Source organism: Atractosteus spatula, chromosome 7, assembly GCF_055471065.1.
Source record: "Atractosteus spatula isolate fAtrSpa1 chromosome 7, fAtrSpa1.hap1, whole genome shotgun sequence".
NCBI lineage: Eukaryota > Metazoa > Chordata > Actinopteri > Semionotiformes > Lepisosteidae > Atractosteus > Atractosteus spatula.
In genome coordinates, this window is record NC_142712.1 from 7,565,468 (window position 1) to 7,583,454 (window position 17,987).

At 40.5% G+C, this 17,987-nt stretch overlaps 1 protein-coding gene across 2 annotated transcripts in view; it reads right to left on the reverse strand.

The window, feature by feature from the left end:
• Positions 1-2,106: 2,106 nt before the first annotated feature.
• bbx (BBX high mobility group box domain containing) overlaps positions 2,107-17,987 on the reverse strand; it is a 42,506-nt gene continuing 26,625 nt past the window's right edge. For both annotated transcript variants that reach the window (XM_088921655.1, XM_088921654.1), the window contains exons 9-18: positions 14,714-14,791; positions 14,248-14,328; positions 13,920-13,997; positions 12,366-13,188; positions 11,864-12,002; positions 11,192-11,340; positions 10,912-11,001; positions 10,138-10,299; positions 8,890-9,094; positions 2,107-7,764 (exon numbers count right to left, since the gene is read on the reverse strand). In XM_088921655.1, the coding sequence (XP_088777781.1) occupies positions 7,677-7,764; positions 8,890-9,094; positions 10,138-10,299; positions 10,912-11,001; positions 11,192-11,340; positions 11,864-12,002; positions 12,366-13,188; positions 13,920-13,997; positions 14,248-14,328; positions 14,714-14,791 (1,893 nt within the window). In that variant the 3' untranslated portion in view covers positions 2,107-7,676. The remainder of the gene's footprint in view (positions 7,765-8,889; positions 9,095-10,137; positions 10,300-10,911; positions 11,002-11,191; positions 11,341-11,863; positions 12,003-12,365; positions 13,189-13,919; positions 13,998-14,247; positions 14,329-14,713; positions 14,792-17,987) is intronic.

Consider the following 17,987-nt stretch of genomic DNA (forward strand, 5'->3'; position numbering starts at 1 on the left):
ATCCAGTTTGACTTTCAAAGTCTCCTGAAAAAAAAAACAGTGATTCATGCAGTAGTTCTAATTTCCAGACAATCCCAGGGCATGGGAGACCTTTTTATCCAAGTGTGTTTATGTGCATGTTTGTAGAACTACACTGGCTAAGTGCCGTTGAACACATTACTGTATTTCCATACAGCAAGTGGGTGATTTTGTTCACGGTTAACACGTCTTTCTGCACAGCAGCATGATATTGGTCCATATGAGGACTAGTTTAAAGTAAGTTCTTGGTATGAGTAGTTGGGTTCAAGTCTTACACAGGTGAGGCAAGCCAGCTCTAAGCAATGTGCAGACTGAAGTACACAACCTTTGAGCTTTACCTCCGTTTTCAATGGCGACAGTAAAGACAAGTTGGCGTTTTCTGTAGTAAATCTGTGTTCCTTCAGTGATGGGAAGGTGAGGAGGTGGTTAGCTCGGTGTTGTATCTAAATTACTGTAGAATCATTAAACTGTTAGGAAGCACAGCAGTCAATTGTTAAATATTACCTAGAATAAACAAACTGGCCTAAATATACTTGACTTAGGTCCAATCCACTGCAAACAGAAAATATTTAATAATGTTAAAATAGGCCATGTTTAATTATATAAAGTAAAGCATAACCTTAATCTTAAAATACGGGGTACTTTGAAATCTAGATAAAAAACAAGGAAGCACGGATTAGGTTTCAAGAGTTGTCTCCTCACTCTAGGTGTAAAGAGGACGCATTGAAAAATCTTATTTTAGAAACAACCTCCATGTCCTTTGTACTGTAAGGCATTAATTTGAACACAACTAAATAGTCTGAAGTGCATCATTCATCAGCCATGAACAGATAACATATTAAGAAAGGGAAAATTGGAATTCTTTTGTCTTAGGAATGTATTCTTCAAGAAGCCCTGAGGCTGGAAATTAAGCAATCACAATAGATCTATGTGGTTATGCCTTTGTGTGTGATGGGGGATACATAGACTCATGATCCATAAGTACTGTACCACTCCTAAGCTAGCTGGAATGTCATCAGTATAGCAACTACAATGATATCCCTGCTACAAACCATAAGAAATTCTGCCAAGCTCATCAGCAGTCAGATCCTTACTGTACTACAGTATCTTGTATTACCGGGACATTTGAGCATCCAGAGGATCACCACACACTGTGCCAAATATGTGCACATGGTGCAGCTGTCTACTTAAAACTACAGCCAAAATACCAAGAGCAGGATTATAGCTGTCTGTGGAACCAGATTAGCTCTTTGGAAACCATATGGTATCTTGTGGGTAGAGATTTGTGCAAGCTAAATACATGCTCAAACATGAAAAGATCTGTTGCTACCTGTAAAAGACCCTGTACCAACACATTTCTTAAGAAGTATTCAGTGATCACTCCAATGTCATTCTTTGAGGACTCTGAGACACAAACAGAAAACTTAGAAGTTTGAATTTGGAGAAACGGCGGCATACAAGAGATAATAATGTAATTAAATAAAGACCCCCCCTTCCATCAATTTCAAGTCTGATTTTCTTTTCCTTTGGATACTAAAAATACACTTTCACACAACAGGGATCGGTTGCGGGTTTTTTTGAAAAATCCCGTGCCAAACCAGGCAAACATATTTGTTTGGTTTTAAACACATGACTGTGACTAAATATCTCAAAAGTGAAATAACTGCATCATGGTCATTGTGTTTAAGCCTTGTAAAGTCAGCAGCCTCCAGTGCCGGCACAGAAACCTTCCGGGAATTTGTCTCTCAGTGTCTCTGGGTACTGTCATTCCACTTTAAACCGATTTGGGTGCAAACCCTTGGCAATGTTTCAAAGATGTTCATTTCTTGTTTTTCCCACATTGTGGGCTAAAATGTGGAAGAGGGGAGTTGGGTGCAGTTGGGTTTCAGTTTTTATTTCTATGCTCATTATTGTCCTTACAAAGCAGAGGGAAACAGGAATTTTAAGAATCAACCTTTGACAAAACAATTCCAGGAAAGTTGAAACAAACACTGCTAGGCAACATGTATCAAAACATCTTGAACTGAGAAGAAAGTGTGCATCTACAGTACATTTCAGAAGAAGTAAATTTAAAAGCAGCAGATATAATATAGGTTATTTTAATAGGTGTTCAAGAGATAATAGTTGCATCGGCAGACAGTGTTATATCAGCAGACAGTGTTATGACAGACAATTCATTAAAATGGGCTGGAGTGCATGGCTAAGGAATCCCTTTCTAATCAGGGTGTCAGTAAGGCAAGGCTGGGTTACCAAATGGGCTGTAACAATCAGATCCATATACATCATGATACAGTACTTTTGACATAAATTATATCAAGCACACATTGTACACACTTTTGAAGAGGATACATCATAGATCTGCAGAACCTCCCTGAAACTCACTGACATACATTCCTGACAAGTTTAAGGTAGATTATAAACTTTCTGGGTGCATATACAGGTTTTAAGACTATCTGAAGAAACAAAAGATTCAAAAATATTCAAACAGAATTACAGAGGGTTTTGGCATTTTCTGCAGTTGTACGCATGTCTATCAAGTGGAGGGAGGTCATTGTTTCCTTCCTTAATATCATGGTGTTACCTGGTTTTGAGGCCTTGATCAGAAATAAAACTCTTTAATTTCATTCATTGACAATTACACACACAGAAACCATGTTGATGCGCAAATTCCACATAGTAATCGGTACAGCATTTCTCATGTAAATTACCAACAGGTTGTAACAAACTAGTCACTTGTGTAAATGGCCTAAAAATCCTCCTTAAGAATCCATCACATGTTGGAAAGTCAAGATTGAGTCATAAATAGAAAAATACAGGTACAAAATCCATTACATTCAAGAGACAGTACTAGCACAAAAGGATATTATCAATAATAGTTTAATTAATATAGGACCTCTAAATTTATATAGGCATCTTCTATTTAGAAAACGTGAAGGATGATATTCTATGGTGGGATGAAAAATATGTGGAACAGGCGGTTTTTCATATATATATACTCTTTTTTTTCTTTATAACCAACTTCATGCCAGACTTTGCAAATCATTGGTTAATCGACACAGCTTGCCTAAAATACTTTCATTCATATTTACATACACAAAATAAAAGACAATCAGCGGACGGGGACGTCTCTCGGAGAGGACTTGAAGAAGGGCAAAGGCTGTCGCGAGCATGATGTGCACATCAACAACGAGGGTGAAAGGGGGTGGGGGGGGGAAGAAACATGCTTTGAAGAATGTGAGAAGATATTTTGGTTTAGGATTTTAAGGTGCAAATATTGTCTTTTTACAAGAGGCATTTAAAAGGTGTCAAGTGTTTTTCTTTACCATTCCCACTACAAGATTAAGTCACAGAACAACACCAGAAATACCGATCAGAAACGAGTTGTGCTGATATAAGACATCGGTTACCTGAAAGTATAAATGCCCCTACAAAGTTCAGTGCAACTGCTAATCTATCCTTTTTAAATAGACCGTCCCCTTTTCTTTGGCAAATGTCTGCTTAAAAGTGTGTTTTGTTACCATCGCGCTATTGTTACTGTACAGTGTATGTACATCAACATCTCTAAACGCAATCAGCTCTGCGGCATTCTGTGCTTATTTATAAGAAATGACTGATTGTTCATTCATGTGCTTTGCTGAAGGGGGGATAGCTCAAACGGCCCTTCTGTGCAAATCCTGGATCAGGTGCCATATCCTAAAGAATGTTTTAAGCATTTGTGCATATTCATCACATAGAGGGCTTCTAACACACAGGATGTCTAAAAACCCTTCACGGCACTTTATTTTAAATGTATTTTCTTAATCGTGAAGCTCTTGATCCATTTCTTTCCAAATTCATTGGACTTTTCATATTCAAAGCAAGTCTCCCTGATACAAGTTAAATGGCATTGTCTAGTTCTGAATCAGGAAAGTAAGGATACTGTACTTTGCTGACCCAGTCTAGAGAGAACAGTAAGTGCCTTTTTCACATCGGAACTGTGGTTCTACAGTCCAAAAATAGTCCAATGAAAAGCATTTACAACTTTTGTTTTACCGCACTGTGGGAAAGAAGATGAATTCATTTTTGATCAAACAAGATGATCTTAATCCATGTTTAGGGAAATAACATATATCTTCCGTATTTTAAAATAAGAAAAAAAGAGGATGGTACATATACTGTATCAAAACTTGTTTTTCAAAAATGCATATACTATGTAAATACTCAGCAGACATTGCCCAGAAAGGGAGAAGCAGTAGCTTTATGAATATATAATCCTGAAAGAGGTGAAACAGTAACTATTGTACTAGAAGCGTGCAGTATTTCTCAGTGCTTATCTGCTTAACAATTAAGCAAAGATACATCATTTTTTGTTTTTGCCTTTGTCTATGAGCATTTTGACAACAGTCTTAATCCAGTAAACCGGCCCTCAAAGAGAGACCTCTGAGGTTAGGAAGAAAAAAATAATGTCAAAAAAGAAAAAAATGAAAGAAAATACAAAGCATTTCCACACATTGCTTGGGGGAAAAAAAAGTACCACAAAAAAACCTTACAAGGAATTAAAAAGACAAGTAGAAGTGAATACATGATCCAAAAAAAAGGATTATATAAATTTCCTTGTTTCAATAAACAAGATATAGTAGCACTGCACCATTAACAAGGGCAGATCTACAGGAGTTCCCCTACTTCAGTTCCAACAAACTAGGTATCTTTGTCCCACAGGTCCCCCAGGCTTAACGTATGCAGTTCTTTCTGTATCTTAGTGGTTCAGAGAGTGAATAATATTTACCGGGATGACATAACCAGACCAGTAGGTCTGAAGCATCGTTACCCAAACCCCCAAAACACAAAAGCAGAGATACGCTCATCTGAAGCTAAAAAAAAGGCAAACTCTTGTGAAGGATCAGATCTCTAGGTGAAAAGAGAGAAATTCGTGTTAGGAACCAGGCTGCACAAAACCTCTATACATCACAAATCATCTCGTATAATTGCAGCTTTCACTGAACCTAAAGTTAAACTTAATGTTTCTAGGGTTAAGAAAGTAGGAGTTAATACATTCAAGGGTTTTTCTGGAGGCTTTAACAGGGCCAACCTCTACAATGGTGAAACAATGACAAAAGGCTACTGCTTTTCTGAGGTTTCCTAAGAGGCAGTCAGCTACAGATGTAGTATATGCCCCCAGATAGTACTGGGGTCTCCAACTCCAACATCTAGAGATCCTAGTGTTCCTGCATAAGTAATACTTCTAGGTGTTTTCTACATACAGTAATTCTAGCTTTAATGAAGTGAATCTTCTGAATAATCAACTGTAAAATTCCATATTAATAACCCTATGCATGATCAGCAAAGAAAATAATCAGGTTGTCTTAGTCGACTACTATGGTTGGAACAAAACGTATGAAGACATAGGTCTCAGCAGGAGTTGGGGACCTGGGAGTTGGAGCATGCCCCTTCAAACAACATTAAAAAGAATGAGACTATGTTGGATTACTGAGAAACACCTTTCTAAAATCTGCCTTCATTCATGGTACATGTACCCAACAAAAAATATACTGTACAATAGGAATGGCAAGATTGTTTACACAACACGCAGTGGGATTACAGCTGTAACAGGCTATTTGAAAAAGGAATGAATGCCTCAAGTTAAATTAAAATGAACAAATAACTCATAACAAAGCAATTAATGTTTTTTCTTTCAAAAATGCTTCTGATGCTGACAGTAATTTTCACAAATATTAATGGACTGAATATGTCCTGCGGAGAAAAACAGGGTTTAAAAATTAAAAAAGGAACACAAAAGGAAGAATTGATCAGTACGAATCCTATTAAATAAAAGTAGAAAACTAAGCTTTTTCTAGCTAAAAATTAGTGCAGTGTCTGTGTTATTAAACTAGCTATCATAGGAAACTAGTAGCACACATTTGGATTAGCTATTTAGATGCTACAAAGACTGTGCAGTAAGGTCAAGCATTGACATAAAATGCATTTTATCTTTCAAGTACTTTAAACTGTTCATTTAAGAAGAAACAGGCTTTGTGTATGCCTTTTATACAAAATTCCTGTCTCATTAAAAGTCAAGAAATAACAGCAAGAACGTATATTGCCTATGTGAAGTTTAATATCAGAAAAGTGGCCAAATAGCCTCCACTCCATTGTAATCTTTCATACGTTCTTACGTACAGTAAGATACTGGAGTGACCATCATGAACAGAATAAGTTACAACAAACAAAATGTGCACCTCCATGGGGAGCCTGGTGCACTGAAAGCCGTGTGAGTCCTTTATTTCACATTTAAAGTCTATGACAACAGCTGAATGATACACCTGATCAGACTAGAACTCCATGCTTGCTCCATTCAGTGAGGAAGTACAGCAGACTCCCTTAACTTGAAACTTAAAACGTGTTCACCCCCAACAACAATTTGGATATTTTCGTCTTTTCATTATGTGCACTTCAGTTTATCGGAGAGTGTAGAAAACCCAATCCATATCTAAACCAGGATGTGAAACTTAATGTGAAAAAAAATGGGTGAGAGATATAGAAGCTATTCTAGCTTCTTTCCTCTTTCAGCATTACTTCAGAACATCCCAGAAAATTTGGCAAGTTCCTTGAAGTCAAATGCCTTATAAAAAACATGACATCAGTTCCTGCTGAAAATGGAGAGAATTTCCCCTTTTTTCTTCTCAAAGGGACTTTTTATGTGCAATAAAACACATTTCAGTTGGTCAGCTGAAGGGAAACCTCAATCCTACAACTGAATCTTCATACAGAATTTGAGAGCCTTTTATTTCGGAATCACTTCATACACACACATTTTTCTTTAAGAAATTCATATACTGTCTTAGCTTTTCAGCCTTTGTTTTGTCGCCTGACATTTCATGTTACTGACGGCACAAAATAACCACTGAAATAAGTTGTAAATTTAATTCTTCATAAGTATCTCAGGTGAACCTTTTCCAATTGCTCCAATAACTCTTTTCTATAAATCATACCAATTCATTTTAAGAGGAGTCTACTGTACACCACACTCTATAGTCCACAGACTGACCCCCTGCTTGCAGCATTAGATATTAGGACAGACAGGTGGTCATGTGGTCAGAGTTAAGGATACGAAGGCAATCAGTGTGCTAGAAGACAAATCTGTGCATTACTGTGATCGCTAGTTTAAAAAGAGGAAGGTTTTCAGGAAGCTACTAGGTTTCCTTCAGTCACATGACGGGACTCCACAGTTGAGCTCTCTCTGTTTCGGCACTGAGTATACAGTATCTGGTTAGCAGAGTCAAGAACAGGTAACCCTAGTAAGCAGGCAACGCTGAATAAAAAAAAATGTGGAAAAATACACTGCGTGTAGAATTTCTATTTTTTTAAATGCACTTTTTGTTTTCAAAACTTGACCTTAAAAAGGCAGCCTTCTCTCACACATTATCTGCTAACCCGTCACAGCCACCCAGTGGAAAAGCCCAGCTCTGGGACCAGCTCGGCTCCAGTCCTTGCTGACAATTGGCTTCTTTGGGGAGCCGCCCCCGTCCCCTACCCAAAATGTCCAATGGGCTCCCCTCCCCCAGAGCAGAGCCGAACCTCATGTACTCAGGACAACTTCCCACTGCGACCTTCCGTCTTCAGGACATGGCTAGGAGGTTAGGTAACAAAAGCACAGTGTGTTTGTTAAAAACTGCATGCCTTCACTGGTCAGCGCAGGAGATGAGTACAGGAGTCTGGGCCATTTCATTTGACTGTCCCTCGTGAGGCATGGTTACAGGGTGCTGGCTTCTGCAACGAGAGAGGACACAAAATCACGCTGCAGTGGCATGACGTGAGCCGTGGTGCCCTTAAGAGAAACACCTGTTTCCTGGCATTCCTACTAACACAAACATTAGTGCAGTGTCTGTGCTATTAAACTAGCTATCATAGAAATCTAATAGCACACATTTGGATGAGCTATTTAGATGCTACAAAGACTGTGCAGTGAGGTCAAGCATTGACATAAAATTCACTTTATCTTTCAAGTATTTTAAACTGTTAATGTAAAATGAAACCGGGGCTGTGTATGCCCTTTACAGTACACAAAATTCCTGTCTCATTAAAGGTCAAGAAATAACAGCAAGAACGTATATTGCCTATGTGAAGTTTAATATCAGAAAAGTGGCCAAATAGCCTCCACTCCATTGTAATCTTTCATACGTTCTTACGTAAGATACTGGAGTGACCATCATGAGCAGAATAAGTTACAACAAACAAAATGTGCACCTCCATGGGGAGCCTGGTGCACTGAAACCCGTGTGAGTCCTTTATTTCATATTTAAAGTCTATGACAACAGCTGGATGATACACCTGATCAGACTAGAACTCCATGCTTGCTCCATTCAGTGAGGAAGTACAGTAGTACAGAAGTACATGGCTCATGGCTTAACATGGCAAGAAAATGTGGTCACCCCCAACAACTGGTGCACTGGAGGAAGACCGCACACATACCGCAGTAAATAAGAGAACCGTTCAGCCACAATGGTTCTTGGTGGGGTGGTGAAACTATAGGCATCCTTCAGTACAGAGAATCCCACTTACTCCTGTATGTGATTGCTTTATTTGAGTCACCAACCTTAAAAGTAGGTAACTGCATATGTTTTATTCTGACTGGTATGAAGGTATGAAGAAACTCCCAGGATAAAGCAAATATTGATTCACTGAAATGGAAAACTAAAATGAAACATGATGATGCTTAGTGATGATCCAGATGTACTTTACTCAACTACTCTCAAAACTACGCTCCAGCTCTGTCACTGGTGACACAATGAAAGAAAACTCTCCGTCTTGAAGGCGCTTCCTCGCCCTTAATGCAATTCAAGTACCGTGATGGGCAACTCACTTTAAAAGATAAGTGAAGGAAAGACTGTTTACCTGTGTGCATTCTCCATGGCTGCCACCTCAGCCAGTGCGGCCAGACTGAAGAACGCTGGGAGATTGGACACACTGGGCCTGTCCTGTGTAATACTGCTTGCGTCTTGTGCCTGGGGTTCTGTGTAGCACCCTTCATCTTTGCATAAAGTCTCGTGGGTTAATGGCTTTTCCTCCTGGTTCTGTGCCAGGTCTCTGGCTTTGTCTTCTGCGAACAGAAACGTAACACCACAGTCGACACCAGGTCGCCACAAGAAATTCTCGACTTCTTTAATGGCAGGTTTGGCCTTTTTTTCTAAAACGGACGGATGTCCACTTTTACTGTAGCTGTCTTCCATATTGGAAGCACTGCAAGGCAGAGGGAAACGAGTCAAACCTTTTTCACAGTTGACTGTGTGTATTTGACAGTTTCACAGAAACCAGTTTTTGTACGGTGTACAACACTTAAGAAATGCATGTAATTTGAAGAAAAGCAAACATTTTAAGAAACGCCAATCAAAAAGTGTCTCCACATGAGCTTTCTGTCTGTGCTGCCTTTCAGACCAATACCCCTGCTGACAGTTACAGTAAACTCCCGCGTATCTGATAATCACACTTCCAGAAACCTCAAGCAACTTCACACTCAATAATCACACTTCCAGAAACCTCAAGCAACCGGAAAAAAGTCAATCAAAGAAATGAATAATAAACAAAAAAAAAAGAACATTAAAATAAAAAAACAAAATCCCTGCGCACCTCTCTGTTTCTCTCACCCCCCACCAGTTCAGCCAGTTGTCTTTCTTCTCCCTTGCTGAACGTTTCCTGGTTCAATCCATGGTGTTTCTGTTTGTGCTTTATCACCATCTATTTCTTGGATTTTTGTGTTTTACTATATTAACATTACCTTATCGTATTACCTGACTTATTTCACTTTTTTAGCACTGTGGTGTTGTCCTAATCATTTTCTTTTAGGCTTGGTGTCACTACTTCGATCTCACCCATCCGAAAAATCCTCTTATCTGGAAACCCTCTTCTGGATATGAGGATTTTTGGGATCGACGACATTCAAGCAAACTGGCTTTCATATAATCTATTAAAAGTTTACAGGGAGTTTATTTGGAAATATTTGGAACTTGTACGCGTCTATTTTTAGGATTTGCACGGAACAGGACACCCTTCCGCGTGATTGCACCTCACCGATCCTTCAAGGGGCAGCCTGCTGAAATTTGCGGATAAATAAGCCTGTGACACGCGGAGGTGCCCGCCACTCACCCTCCGCAGGAGACACCCTGCCGTCCGCGCTGCGCACCAGGTGCGTTATCTTGCTCTTCCTCGCCTTTCTCTTCTGGCTGCCCACCAGCAGGGCCTCCAGCGATGCTGTGCTGGAGGACTGAGGCAGCTTGGCCTTCTGGACAGGGTCTTGCATTGCTATGGCTACAGATAAAGACACAGGTCACTGGGCTTGATCTGGACCGTGCCTGGAGACAATCCAGGCCCGCATATTATTGATTTCTGTTTTTCTACCACAGTGGAGGTTTTTAAAAAAAAAAATAAAAAAGAAAGACTGCTACCCTAATCTATTTCTCTAAATATCCATTCCATGTTGAAACTCAACAGATTCAGAAGTGAGGCACTGTTAATCCTCTACAAATCTCTGTAGTCTTTGCATAAGGTGCACAGAGACTATTAAGTCTCAAAAGGGGAGAAAAGGATGGATAGAATCCAGTAGTATGAGTTGAAACAAATAAGCCACTTCAGTGATAGATGAAATGGGCTCTGTGATCTCTTTATTACATCCTGTCAAGATCACAACACCTCTCTGTGGTCTGGCTGATCTGTGAAATGGGGAGTCTGCACTACCCCCTTGTGCGGCCTGTGAAGTTGTGTTTATTGTTTGTGGTACTAACACAATCTACAAAGTCAGGTCACGATCTACAAATTTACCCTCCGTCTGCTCTGGCTACACACTCCTCGAACAGTCGGAAACTAAACGGATACTTTAACAGAACGAGAAAACGGCAACACAACGTGAGCAAACTATTTCACCTTTATCCAATGTATTGGGTTTCTCCTTTTTGTGCTTGTACTTGCTAACAATCTTGTGGAATAAATTCTTTTTCTGAGATGGGGATGAACCTAAGATCAAAACAGAAAAAAAAAGAACAGAACATGATGTGTTACATGAGATCTATGTCAGTCTCAACTGAAATGAGCAATTGTTAGGCTAAAGACAAGTGATAACAGTAACACTCCACATTGCAGGACTGAAAGCACAGAGAATGGGTGCTTTCCTTCCAGCTCTTCTCCGTCCATGCCCTTTGCTCACCCTTGCTTGGTTTGGGCTGCTCCACTGTCCCATTCCCACTGTTTCGCTTTTTCTTCGTGGTGCAGGTGTTCTTCCTGTCAAATGTCAGAGGACTATACTGTGGAAGGCTGTTGAATTTCTTTTCAAACTCTTCTTCCAGCTTCCCCAAACTGCACGAGAAATGGAAAATAGTTACACCTACTATATTTAGATGAACTTATATACAAAAGAGCCTGGAGATGCTACTGTAAATGAAGGGTTGTCTTCAGCTGAATAAAAGACGAGACTTGGACTTGGGTTTAAACTAGAGCTCCCAGCTAACAGGAAGCTGTGAAAGAGAAATTATTATTGTTCTGTTTTGTGAAGTCCCTGCTCACAGTTATGACACTGTTGGTACTGTATATGTACAGACCCAGTATGTTTAAGGTTTTTTGTATACTTCTGTATATTTGAGATGTAAGATCTTCGATAAAAGAAACTCCTGCACACAGAGGGTAACGTGATGTTAGTACACCGCTGTAGGAGTTAGCCCAAAAAGTAGAAGATTCAGCATTAAAAATAAAACTAAAGCAGAATGTAGACGGCATTAAGGTCACTAAGAACACAATAAATTCTGAAATATACATGTATGCTAGATACAGCAAAATATTTCAAAACGGCTCTAACAAAAATCCATACAATGTAACTGCTCACCCAGCAACACACTCCTCCTTAGATTTGGATTTTTTCAGCTTCTTGTTGTTGCTGGTCCCTGACTGTGTGAACGCCCAGCTATCATCGGTCCAGCCACCCTCGTGATCAGAGACACTGCCTCGCCCCGAACCTCTTTTACCTGCAGATCAAAGCCCAGAAAGAACAGTCATTCCATTACTCATCCACCAATACAGACCAGCACGGGAACTAAAATTAACCCAAATTCTTACTGCTTTTACCAAACATTAACTTCAGTTGCACTCTGCAAAACCGGTCGGTACATTGCAGAAAAAATGTGACGCCTTTTTAAGCCTGGAATTGTACATTTCAAAATTTAGTAGAGGGAATACTTCTGGAATGGAGTCAGTCTGTTAAATAAAGACTGTCCTAAGACTAAAGCTAAAGAATTTAATGAACGCTACCTTGAGAAGTAACAAATTAATTAGTTTGATTTTTAGTGACCACCTGAAGCAGTGATCATCATAATAATCACATGCCCTACCTCGATCCACATTGGCTCGCAGTGAAGTCAGCATTCCTTCCGAGACCAGAGTCTTGTACAGAGCGCCTTTGCAGGCCCTCTCGGACTTCCTCGACCCACAGCTCTCTGGTCTTGTGCTACTCTCCTTCTCCTTCTCCTCCGTTTTCACGAGGAGCAGGGAGAGATCCTGGGGTGCTGACTCCGCCGTGCCCGCGGGGGGCTCCGTCTTCACCTTTGCCTCCTCCACCTCCGTTTCGATGGCTGGGGGGCTGTTCAAGGGCAGCTCTGGGGGCTTAGAGTCCTCCACAGATCCCGGCTCTTTCGCCTTGGCTGGCTTTTTCACTTTGGCCTTCAACTTCTTCTTTGGTGAGCCGACCTCCCCAGGGTCTCCTTTCTCACTGGGTGGGGGTCGCGCCTTTTTCTTGGGCGTCTCGCCTGTGTTCTCCCCTGGTCCCCAGTCCCCCTTCGCCACAGCCTCTATCGTGTAGATGACGCTCTCCAGGTCGGACTCGGAGGACTGCCGCTTCTTGCAGCTCTTTTTCGGCGAACCCTTGTCAGCCTTGGAAGCCTCGTTCCGGTCTTTTTTCTTTTTCTTTTTCACCTTTTCGGGCTGACTGAGACTCGGGGGGCTGGGGTCGACAGGAGAGGAGGACGCCGAGGAAGAGGAGGACGAGGGGAGAGCGACGCCGGGGGCGGCCTGGGTCTCCTGACCTGGTGACGTGGTGTCCATCCCTGCTCGGCTGCCCAGGGAGATGCCCGCTGGAGCAGAGGGATCTGGAATGGAGTTGCCCATCGGCGATGGGGTCAGAGCTTCAATTTTCCCCGCCTCCGATGCCAGGCACATCTAAAGGAGAAGCAGAAGCTGGTCAGCTTAAAACAATTACATTCACAGCACGTATAATTTTATACAATAAATATAACAGAAACATGTTACCAAAAGCCCTTTTATCGCCACAGTTTTCCATGTAAAACATCTACCTGCTGGTAATCTACAGGTTTTGTGCTGTTGCAAGTGAAACTGAATATGTGAATACTGATGATTGAAGAATACCTATGTACTGTACTTAGTTAATGACAAGAGTATTGAGTTTTACTTACTAAAACTTGCAAAAGGAAATATATATATATATGTTTTACTTTAACGTAATAGACTGATTAATAATATTTATAATAAGTATCAGGAATTCATAATAAATGAGAGGAATAACAATCAATGAGAAAAAAGATACCCGGTAGTACTGTTTACTTCCAGCAGGTGGCAAGATTTATAATCTGATAAAAACTTGGTAAGAGTGGAAAGTGGAAAGTTTGGCAAAAACGATGCTTTTCACACTCCTATTACTTCAATTTCTGAATTTCTTTTAAAATATATGATTTGCACTAAAATGATCTATCCAGCTGGAATCAGGACTTAACAACCTGTAAATATTAAACTCTCCTCCTAGATAGTCTAATATTTCATCGAATGCCTTCTAATGTGACTTAGCTGTTGCCTTGATCAATTTTTCTGCAGGTAAGGTCCCCTGGTGCTAGAAGATAAATCTTAATAACCTCCTCCGGTCCAAAACAGCTTACCTCTGCAAGCTGGAAAAGCGCTGACTGGCCACACTGTTTCACCTCTGGGACAATGGACTGAGATGTACTGGAAGATATCTGATTTAAAGAAACCAGGAGTCAATGAGAGGTTTAATTGTTGGAGGTGAAGACAGTCAAGAATCTAGACTAAATGTTTCCTTCCCATGAGTCAAGCAAAATATGACCAATAAAATAAAATATGGGTCATCTCCAAAAAACCCTGAATAGCTTTCATCTCACTAAAATGCCAAAGTACTACACATTTAAAAAACCTGAATTTTAGAGTTGCCAGGCATTCTTTGGAGGCAGGCTGCTCAGATTACTTTACCTCGGCCAGCTGAAACAGTGGGGATTTCACACAAGGTTTCATGGGCTCGGTAAGTCCAAGCTGGGACGTATTGGAAGAAATCTGCAGGCAGAGAAAAGAAATATAATATATGGTGGCGAAAGATTTTTTAACAAAATGTTGGAGACGTCCACTGCTCCTCTTACTTGCCACTTGACACTGGCTGCAAATGATGAGGTTCCAAGTTCTGTTTCATTTATTTTCACTTCAAGTCTATTTTTAAGATATTTTGAAACTGTAAATGTTAAATGTTTCATCTCACAGAGAGGAGCCAATGGTGTGTTTGGGGGTCCCGGAGCAGGAACAGTCTGAAACTGAGCTGAGCTCCGGCTTACATTAAGCACAGAATAACATTCTATCTAAGCAGTTACAGCGCTAAACCTCTCCGTAAATGTTGCTGAATTTCTCCGCTTGTGAAAATGTTTGAACACAGCAGTCAGTATCCCACCTCAGCCGGCTCAGTCTGGAAGGACTTTCCATTCTTCACTGTGTCTGACACGGTGGTCTGGGGTGTCGTGGAGGAAATCTGGTGAAATACGGAACACCGATCACCCACAGAATGATAAACCGGCAGTGCCAGCCGATATATACAGTACAGTGCATAAAGTAGCATTTGCAAGGACCTCATAAAATGAAAATGGAAACAACAGTGGCTATTACAGTATGTTTTGGCCTTTCAGATTTTTCCTGGTTTCCATTGCGTAGCGCAGTGTCTGGAGTGGAGTTTGGGTTAGGGTTTGGGTTATGGGTGCTCTGGTTTCTAACACAACCTGGCTAGGTTTCTCGGTGTTTCTGATCTGCCTCTCTGTTGCAGTGTTTTGCTTAGTGTCTGGTCCTGGGCGCAGCCCCACTTTGTGCCCTGTGTTTCCAGGGTGAGTCATGATTCTTGCTGGGATGGGTGGCTTCTGCTAGTGGTTGGATATAATTTACAGGTTATTTTGCTCTCTATAAGGACACACGTAAATGCACTCTTATTTCCCTTAATTCTGTTGTTGTTGTAACTTGTTTTCATCATTACTGTTGAGCTGTATTTTGTCAGCATCCGGTTAAGCACTCCTGGGCGGCCAGTTCTGTGTCTGACAGGGTTACTGGGTCTTGAAGTAGCAGAGTAGCTTCTCCACACCTCCTGCTCAGTGAAGGAGTCTCATCCTTCATTATGAATTATATGCTCCCATTTCCACTGTACGTATGACGATGACCAATTGATTGTAATTCTTAACCTGGGTAAATCTAAGAACAGCAATTATATTAATCCTAAAACACCAGATTTATCAAAGTGTCCTTGTACAAGTTCACTTAACATGATTAAGTGATACAATTAACCATTTACTTCTAAAGATCCTTAACGTCTGGAACAAAACCCATTTTGCCTGTCACTTCGTCCGAGATCGTCTGAGCCAGGAATCACCTCCAATTCTCCTTAGGGAACTTAATTGGTAAGCAATTCCATGCTCCCTTTGACTTCTTAAATGATTAGGTGGCACATACTACACTACCATTAAATATTTTCTCAGGATTCACATGGAGGCCATGAAAAGAAGACGAGAAATCAATTTAGGAAAGAAAAACACTGACTTCAAAGCCACTATGTGAAAATGTAACGTGATAAATCATTTCTCTTGTGAAGTTTTCTCCTAACAGAATCATGGGACAGTTAATACACGATTTACATGGCAGACGCGTTCCTGAAAGATGCCACATACCTCAGAAACGAGGAAAATAAAAACTGACTTATGGATATGAACAGGTGGGGGATGTGTTCCAGAGGGAACTCCCAATTAAAAACAAGTCCACATTTTTATTCATGTCAAATGTTTATATATTTGCTCTACCAGAGGTAATTCGTAAAACTAAATGTTTGATAATGTCTTAATTTCATTCAGATCATGAAGGGGAGACTCTGCTAGCAGTGCATGGTGAACGTTAATCTGATAATCTGGGCTTTTTTATTCTCTTACTCTTAAGTCTTCTAAGTGTCATTACAAAACATTTTTCCTTATTTAGGCATTCAGACGCTTATTAATTGTAGGCTGTTTCATTTAATTATTTTATTTATTTAATATTAAAGTTGAAAATGTTGTTATAGGTTTTTAAAATTAAACTAATGATGTTGTATTTACTGGTCCTTTGCGCTGAAATTACCTTGCAAGTTTTTTTTATATAGTAGCTTTGTTTCACATTTGAATTGAGATTGTATGCGATATAAACATAAGGGACAGTCTAAGACAATAAGCCATGTTCTTGATTTGTTTTGCAAGAGTGAGAGGAAGCGAGAGACAGGAAGGAGACTGAGACAGGGGTCAGACAGCTGCCTGTGTGCCACCCAAGCGTATGAAGTCTTTAACACCCCATTAAATTGCCCATCGCTGGCAGTGCCAAAGCATGCTAAAGTGAGAAATAATAAATTTAGAAGGAGTACATATTCTTTAAGAGCCTTTTGGTTTTTATCACAAAAATGTGGAAATCGAGAGTGCGTAAATGGAAGACTTCCTTTGCGGCACAAGGCATGGGGAGGAGCTGACAGCACCAGTCCATCACAGGGCCACTGTCCAAGAAAGAGGCTGCTTGGGTTACCTAACTGCAGCACCGAGTTTTCGTTTTGTATTGCTGCTGACAAGGACAGCATTACATCACAGCATCATAAGACAATCGGCTCAAGAAAACCTTTCCTTCATTGCCCCAGATGTGATTTCCTTAAACTGAAGGCAGAATCTGGAGAACCACTACTTTAGACCACTTTAGAACAGCTAAACAGGTCATAACATATGAACACAAGAAAAATGACAGAACGGCCTGAGACCACTCTGCCCATCTAGTCCTGCTGGTAGTTACAGTAGTAGTTCATTGAATTTTTTCTTGAAAGAAGCCAGGGTAACGGGTTCCACAACATGGCTGGGTAGCCTGTTCCACCCTCCCACCACCCTTTGGGCAACGAAGTACCTCCTGTTTTTGGTTTGAAATGCACTTCAACCCAGCAGGGCTTTGTGTCTTTGACATATGAAGCCAACATGTCTGTGTGAGGTGGGTGCATCTCCTTTTATTACATCCCCACTAAAAATAAATCACAGTGCTGTGCCAATCTATGATATCTAGTAAGGGATTTAACGCAACTTTTGTGTGACCCCAGAATACTCCCTGTGACTGCAGCATAGTAGCACCTCTCAGACAAAATTGGACCTTGTGCTTGAATAATTTACATGATAAAAAATGTTATATGTGAAAACTGGCAAACCTGACATCCCTTGTGCTGAACACAAGCTAATCATCAGTTTTTATCTGTTCAAAGAGCACTTGTCAGGTTTTGACTTGATGAAGAGCCACTTTACAAACTCTTCACCTGGCTGGTGACAGTGACCCCTTCCTTTCCTCCTGAAATTAAGCTCCCACAACGATGACACTAGAAGAAAGCTTTGTGCCATTGCTTAACTGATGCACTTTATGCGTCTTTGTTTTCTTTTGATTTCATTTTGTGGGGAGTAGACAAACATTGCAGATTCTACAACAAACAAATGACCGGAACCGAGCCATTTGCGGAAAGTTGAGTAAAGACAATAGCAACAAGTCCACTGGATGCTGGACACTTCACACCCTCATAACTATTTTTCTTACGAGCTTTTCAAGTACAATATTTTTGACTTTTTGGGGGGGGGCTTGGAGTAAATTTTTCCATTTAAACTTGAAAGAGTAAACTAAGACATTGAATTAAACAAGCATAAAAAGTC